Genomic DNA, 8,293 nt, shown 5'->3' with positions numbered 1-8,293 from the left:
GAGTGTAAATTTTGAAAAAATCCCCAATATTTTCTTCTTTCTATTTTAAAAGAAATCCAATAAAATTGAATTTTGTCATAAATTTAAGCCAAAATGTATTCTACTACATGTTTTTGGGGAAAAAATTCTGTTAAGTGTATAATAATTGGTTTGTGTGATCACGAACATATGTACGCAAATGATCATGTGCAGATGTGTGCAGGTGATCACGGACATATGTGTGCAGATAATCACTGGGACATGTGATTTTAGTGGGACATATGTGGGGTACATGTGTTTTTATTATTTGGGGACATGTGTTTTTATTATTTGTGGACATGTGTGTTATGGGGACATTGTGTGAGGACATGTGTGTTTTTCACTAGATTGGTGATCAGTGAGTAAAAAGCTGTAAAAAAACAGCTCATACTCACTGATCACCAGCTGGCGTCAGCGATCCGCTCTCCTCTCCTCAGCGACAACTTCCGTGTGAGGAGAGGAGAGCCGATTGCCTAGCAACCGGCTGATTGTTTACATCACATGACGGCTGTGATTGGAATGGCCGTCATGTGATCAGGAGGGCCAATCACAGAACCCTCCTTCCGATCAGTGTCCGGGTGACACCAGCGCATCGGGATCATGCTGCTGTGCAGGCACGCGCGATCCCCCTCCTTCTGAAGGACGTTCCTGAACGTCCAGTCAGAAGGAGAGAGCTCCCACTCAGCCGTATATATACATTGGCAGGGTGGGAAGTAAAGTACGCTTGCCAACAGACTGCATGGGAGTTCGACATATGTCTGGTCAAGCTTGTGGTGCCCAAGCGGCTGCTGTTTTGGCCACGCTTGATACGCTTTAAACATATGTTGCAAACAGCAACAGTGCGATCTGCTGCACATGTCTCAAAAAAAGGCACACACCAAAGAACTTTTGGAAAACGCATGGAGTCAGCAGCGCCCTGCACATGCAGAGCTCTGCAGTGTGTTGCAGTTGGTTGGCTACCCTTAAGCTGGCCCCTGGAGGGCATCCTGTCTCGTTGGAGATGTGCCTCCTCCTCCTCCTCTCTCCTATCAGGCACCCACGTAGAGTCAGTGACCTCATCATCCCCTCCCTCCTCGTCACTGGAGAAAACCTGGCAGTATGCTGCAGCTGGAGGAACATGACTGCCAGTTTGTTGTCCTTCTTGGGCACCCCATCTCTCTGCGCTCACGTTACTGCTTTGCTTAAGCTGGATACCATCATTGGAGCCTTCAAAACACTGTGCATCCGACTGCAGGTTGTACCCAACACTGTGGTCTGGGGGACTCCTCCGTGCATGATGGTAGGGCTAGGGAAGGAGTAACTGATGACCTGGAGCCAATGGAATAGGCCGATTTGGCAGCTGCATTGGCAGCCAAAGTACTCTGAGCCTGGTGACACAGGATGAGGAGGATGAGGACGGCTTGGTCATCCACTGAACTAACTCTTCGGCATGCTGTGGTTCAACACTGCCAGCTGCCAAAAAAAAGGACAAGCGGGCCCCACGGCCATGTGCTGAGGATGCACCGTGTCCTTTACTAGCAATGTTGGCTGTAGACACAGAGCCTGCTTGCCCTCTTTTAGTGGCCTGTGAGCGTCTGCCTCTCCTTGTTGGCCTTCCAGACATACTGTGTTTGATGTATTTGTAATGTATTTGAATAGGTGCACCAGGAATGGCCTGTAGTGAGATGTAGCGGCACAAAGCTGGGATGTGTGTATATATATATATATATATATATATATATATATATATATATATATATATATATATATATATATATTGTGTGTATATATATATACTGAATATGCTACAGCTAACTGAATCAACTGCATGCCTGTTGTATATTAGGAACAGAACAACAGGAACGGTCTGCAGTGAGATCTAGCTAAACTGAATACAGTATACTGAATATACTGCAGATATCTGAATCATCTGCCAGCCTGTAGTAAATTAGGAACAGAATAACAGGAACAGTCTGCAGTGAGATCTAGCTGCAAAGGATACAGTACTGAATATACTGCAGCTAACTGAATCAACTGCCTGCCTGTAGTATATTAGGAAGAGAGCAACAAGAACGGTCTGCAATGAGATCTAGCTAAACTGGATACGGTATACTGAATATACTGCAGCTAACTGAGGTAAACCGCTTGCCTGTAGTATATTAGAAACTAGCTAAACTGTATACAGTATATATATATATATATATATATATATATATATATATATATATATATATATATATATATAAAATATATATATATATATATGGAATGTGTGTGTGTATATTAGGAACAGAACAACAGGAACGGTTGGATACTGGTCGGCGCAATTAGCACTGTTTTATAAGTAGAGAGAAAAATAAAAGGGTTTTAAAAGTTTTAAAGTTTAGAGGAGAGGGATCCATTGAGATTGGATGGAACAATGCCTTCTAATAGCCTTTGTACAGTGTATTGTTTGCATGTGTTCTTCTCTTTCAGGATTCACCAATGAGCATCTATCAAGCTGCCAGAGAATGGGTGGTTTAGATAGATAGTTTTGGGTGGTAATCTTTGCTGTATGATAATTCTGTTTTTAACAATGTCTTCACACATACTGGAAAGTTTATTATTTTCCTTCCTTTCTCCCTTTCCTACCCCCAACGTTCAGCTATGCGTTTTTCAAAGTTAAGGTCATACCTAAACTGCAATTTGGTTTGGATACAATTGTCTAAATTTGGACTTCAGCATCAGTCTGATTAGACTGTGAGATGTTCAGCCTGGCCACAGGGGGCATTGTCTCTTCTGGTAGGCATGGAACTATGGTCTGGTTAGGTGCTTAAGTTACTCTCTCTCGGAGCCCGCCCAGTGGGAGTGGCGCTCTTGCTGTGCTTTCTGGGAGAAGGTATTTAAAATGCCGACATCACGTGGTTCGGGGTTCCGATCCAGAATGATGTACTGACTTCATGGTCCTGGTCCTCCTGACCAGCCCCCAGGAAGGCTATGGCCTGGGGTGCGGATCCATCCGATCTTGATGTCTCAAGGCTGGCTAGCCCGAGGCAAGGAAACTAAAGGAGGATTCTGAGGTGGTTGGGTGCCGTCTCCGGTTTGGGAGAGACCCAGTGACTTCAAGCATTCCAGTGGAGGACTCTTCAGTGGAGGACTCTTCAGAAGAAGACCACGTACGGGTTGGTTTCTTAGTAAGAGCCTGGGAGGGCTGAAGTACCCAAGAGAATCCAGTCTCGTAGATATCGCCAAGCTGGCTGAAAGATCCAGGTATCCTACGAGTGTTCTTCTAATTTAGTTTCCCTACGTGTTCTACAAAAACATCTGTGGCAGAGACATTATCTTGTATGTTCTACAACAACGTCTGTGGCAGAGACTTGTTCCTGAGTAAGCACCTTGTTGGCTGCTAGACCTTGTGAGAGAGGGACTGTCCAACCTGAGTGATCATCCAGTTGCGAATGGCTATTCTCTGGATTCAGTCAAAGTAAGCAAGTTCTTCAACATTGACTTTGACACTAAGAGAACCTGAACTTCCTTTCCAACCCTCTGATCCCAATTTAACAGACTGTTCATTGTCTATGTTTTGCAAATAAAATCCAGTCAAGTGGATCTGTTGTCAGTCTCTCAAGTTACTGGGCCATTTACCACGGGACACCCCTAGACGTGAAGCGATTGGAACAGAAGGTAACGGTAATCCCAAATCTAACCAGCGGCTCCTTCGGGGGTAGTGCTACATAACCAATTTCCTTTTCATCATGATGTAGTCATCTCCACTTTTCATGTCATTGCACTTAGTGCTCCGCATGTCTTCTCCACATCCGTCTTTCCCTCTTTCTCTCTTCTAATGTTGGGAGGTATAATTCTCATTACTACTGCAAAACGAATCTCCTCCCTTCTGTAATCTGATCTCCGTGACCTATAATATTCATCCAGCCTCACCCTGTGTAGGAGGATGTCACCCCTCCCCCATCCACATTCCTCTCCGGTGTCAGAGACTTTCAGTCTTGTTTCACTTCCCCTGTCAGCGATGGCGTCTGGTGATCTGAGAGCCGAGCTGAAATGTTCCGTCTGTCTGAACATTTATACCGATCCTGTAACCCTGAGATGTGGTCACAACTTCTGCCGGGTCTGTATTGATCGTGTGCTGGATACACAGGAGGGGTCTGGAGATTTCTTCTGTCCTGTATGCAGAAAAAGGTTCAGGAGTCGTCCTGCACTGCAGAGGAACATAACACTACGTAACATAGCAGAGACTTTCCTGTCTGCTCATCAAGATCAAGAGGAGTCCGGGGTCTTCTGTACTCACTGTGTGGACTTTCCTGTACCTGCTGTTAGATCCTGTCTCCTCTGTGAGGTTTCTCTGTGTGATAAACACCTGAGAGTCCACAAAAAGTCCCCAGAACACGTCTTATGTGACCCCACCTTGTCCATGGAGAGCAGGAAATGCTCCGTCCATAAGGAAGTTTTGAAGTATTTCTGCACTGAGGATGAGACCTGTATCTGTATTTCTTGTTGTATGATTGGAGAACATAAAGGACATAAGATGGAGTCACTGGATGAGGCTTCTGAGAAGAAGAAGGAGCCACTGAGGAATGTTCTCCAGAAACTTCTGACAAAGAGAGAGGAGACGGAGGAAAGAGTCCAGAGTCTGCAGGAACACCGGAGGAAAGTAGAAGAAGAAGCCGCTGGTGACACCGAGAGAGTCACTGCCCTGTTTAGAGATCTCAGGAGACGTCTGGAAGACCTGGAGAAGAGAGTCCTGAGGGACATCTCCAGGAGGGCAAATCGGATCTCCATCTCCATCCGGGATCTGGAAATAAAGAAGGAGGAGCTGTCCAGGAAGTTGCGTCACATTGAGGAGCTGTGTAACGTGACGGATCCACTGACTGTCTTACAGGAATCAGACACAGGTGACTTGTGTGATACTGAGGATGGAGATAATGAGGACAGAGAGAGACATGAGGAGCTCCTCCATGATGGAGGGGGTCTGGATGTGGCCGGGGTCTTACAGAAAGGTTTATCTGATATAATAACAGAGGTAAATGTATACTATTTACAGGGGACTGCAGACATATTACTGGATGTAAACACAGCTCATAATGATCTACAGATATCAGATGACAGGAAAACTGTATCCAGGTCAGATATAAAACAGAATTACCCAGAAACACCAGAGAGATTCCAGGATTTTTCTTTTCAGGTGATGAGCAGTCGGAGTTTCTCCTCAGGGAGACATTACTGGGAAGTGGATGTCGGGGGGTCAGATGACTGGAGAGTCGGGATGTGTTACCCCAGTATAGAGAGGAGAGGGAAGGAGTCAGAGATTGGATGTAATAATAAGTCCTGGGCATTGGACAAGGATGATAATGATGAGGAGTATAAGTTGATACATGACAGTAAATGGACCTTCTTACCCCCCAATCCCAGTAACAGAGTCAGGATATATCTGGATTATGAGGCCGGGCGGATCTCCTTTTATGATCTGTGTGACCCGATCCGACACCTCCACACCTTAACCACCACCTTCACTGAGCCCCTCCATGCTGTGATAGGTGTATGGAGAGGTTGTATAAAGATATGTGGGGGGGAGGCGGGAGATGTGAGAACTCCGCCCACAGTCTGGTGATGTCAGACGAAGGAGGGGAATTCATTTAACATTCATCCAATAGTATATAGCAGTGGGCGGGGCTTCCTGCAAGTTTTTCTACTATAAATAAATGTGAGATTTCTTGATCGCTGTGATTGGGTAGAATATCTGTCCAATTATTGGAGTAACAATAACATGTTCCTATTGGTCAGTGAGAAATCTATCTATCTATCTATCTATCTATCTATCTATCTATCTATCTATCTATCTATCTATCTATCTATCTATCTCTCCCATAACAATCTGACATAATACTTTCTGTGTTTTGTCACAGTATGTGACATCAGCCATCTCCTCCCCCCTGCCCCTCCCCCACATGTGGTCCCTCTGTGGGGCGTGGGGCAGCCATGATCAGACATAGAGGGGGTGGGGTCACTGTGATGGCATAGGAAATAAATGGAACAATCTTAGAGGAAATCTATGAAGACGTCATCTAGAGATTTATTACTGAAAGAAAAAATGTGATCAGAGAGCCCAGGCTGTTTTTAGACAGAGTGGGTCAGGATTAGATCCCCTGTCAGGTTTTTTCTTCTGTCCGGGGCTCCATTACAGAGATTTCCCCTCACTTCCTGTCCCGGTGACAACATTTATCTAGACAGGAAATGAGGGGAACTCTCCAACAGGAACACAGACTGAAATAAGAATGATATGTTTAGTATAATAAGGAAGGGGAAGGATTAGAGCCCCTGTCAGATTTTTATATGTCTGTGTCCCTGTACAGATTTCTCTCGCTCCTTGTATTGGTGTCACCAGGACAGGAAGTGAGAGGAAATCTCTCTAAGGCTGGGATCACATTGCTGTGCAGATCACATGTCATGTCTGTGTGCTGTGAATTCAGCCGTACAAACTGTGTGACTGAAATCACATTCACACCAGAATGGTGCCGGACCCTTTTTTTGGTCCTCACTGGAATCGGATCACATTGGGTGTCACATCTATACAATCCGATTCCTGCACCATTTCAGCGTTTGCACTGCGATCTGCGAAGCGATCTGGGGGTGTCATTAACTTTCCATTGACCCCCCCCCCCCCGCAGCGGTTCTCAGATGTCAGTGTGAGCGTCCGGTGATTGAGGTGTGATGAGGGAACCCGCACAGGAATCGCACTGGTTCCCGCATCCCACAAGTCTCATCCCAGCCTAAGGCTCCATTCACACCTATGCAGGGGGCTTTTCAGCCTTTCTGATGTGCTTTCCGCAGGTTTTAGTGCGATTTGCCGTTTGGAGGTTTTTATTGTATTTTTTGTTTCAGATAATTTGCTGTTTGGGCAAATAAAAAAATGCAAATTGCGGCAAAATCGCTGTAATAACGCACTACATGCTTTTCTGTACCTCCTCCATTGAAGTCTATTGAACCATAAAAAGCAGGCTCCATTCACGCCAATGCGTTTTTTTTTTAACATAGATCCCTATGGAACACGTTCACATCAATGCATTTACTAATGACAGAAATAATGGGATTTATCACTAATATAATGATATCACTATAATAATGTATGATTACTAGAACTGGAATGTGTCCCCAATATAATGTGTCCCCATAGAATGGATCACCAATAGAATTCTATGGGATCTCTTTTATAATGGATCCTAATATAATGTATCATGTGATGGTGTATTATAATCACTAGATGTGTCCCGGTGATGGAGGAGGAATTTGGAAAGATGTTAATGTGAATAAAGTTTTTCTTGGTTGTAGATGTGAAGTGTTGGTGTTATGCTTACCTGCTCTGTGTAATGGTTTTGCACAGAGCATCCCTGATCTTCCTCTTCTTGGGTCCCTATTCTGTGTTCCTGGCCCCTCCCTCCTGTTGAGTGCCCCCACATTAAGCAGCTTGCTATGGGGGCACACGAGCCCAGTTACAGCATCTTGTGTCTATTCAGATACGGATGCCGAAGCCCATCCCTTTCTCTCCTTATTGGCTAATTTTAATTCACAGTAGCAGGAGCCAATGGCACCGCGCTGCTGTCTCAGCCAATGAGGAGGGGAGTTCCGGATGGGCAAGACACTCCTGCAACATTGCTGGATCTAGAGGGACCTCAGGTAAGTATTAGGGGAGCTGAGGCTGCACATTGAAGGTTCTTTATCGTAATGCGTAGAATGCAATTACATTTCTAAATAAAATAATGATAAATACTTTGCAACAATTTCCAAAGAGTGGCAAAGCATGTTTCATAGCATAACATGTGATCTTCATTTAATGCCTAACCACACTGTATTGTCTGCAGATCTTAATCAAATGTCATTACAGAGTGAACAAAGCACTTCAATAGATAGTCACACGTTCCATAGATGGAGCAATTGTTATGAAGAAATAAAAATGACACATCTGTATTTCAGAGACAGTAGTCAGACAAATAGCACAGTGGCTGGAGAGTATGTAAGTAGCTTGATTGGCAGCAATGTAAGATGGAGAGACAAGGCAGGTTTTTTAAAAATAAAAATGACAGTGATTATACCGAAATATTGTGGAGACATGCTGCAAATCATGTAGGCTTTTATGTGGGTCTAATTGGAAGAGGGAGAGAATCAAGGAGGTTTTATTTTTAGCAAGAAATAAATATTACACTGATTATGTTAAAGACACAAATAAGAAGTATTACAGGGACATGATGAACATCCTGTAAGCCTTGGTGGCAGGCCTCTTTTAAAGAAGGAGAAATTAAATTTT

General features: G+C 44.3%; 1 protein-coding gene across 1 annotated transcript; it reads left to right on the top strand.

Moving 5' to 3' along the window:
• Positions 1-3,913: 3,913 nt before the first annotated feature.
• Positions 3,914-7,319, top strand: LOC143961864 (E3 ubiquitin-protein ligase TRIM39-like). Its single transcript, XM_077471199.1, has one exon. The coding sequence runs from the start codon at positions 3,929-3,931 to the stop codon at positions 5,600-5,602; it is 1,674 nt and encodes a 557-aa protein (XP_077327325.1). The 5' UTR covers positions 3,914-3,928; the 3' UTR covers positions 5,603-7,319.
• The last annotated feature ends 974 nt before the right edge of the window (positions 7,320-8,293 follow it).

Source organism: Lithobates pipiens, unplaced genomic scaffold (assembly GCF_037356315.1).
Source record: "Lithobates pipiens isolate NorthernLeopardFrog02 unplaced genomic scaffold, aLitPip1_a1.2 Scaffold_8, whole genome shotgun sequence".
Taxonomy (NCBI): domain Eukaryota; kingdom Metazoa; phylum Chordata; class Amphibia; order Anura; family Ranidae; genus Lithobates; species Lithobates pipiens.
This window is presented reverse-complemented; position numbering and strand designations above follow the sequence as displayed.

Coding starts and splice junctions, on each gene's coding strand:
- LOC143961864 (XM_077471199.1), top strand. CDS start 3,929: ATGTCACCCCTCCCCCATCCACATTCCTCTCCGGTGTCAGAGACTTTC.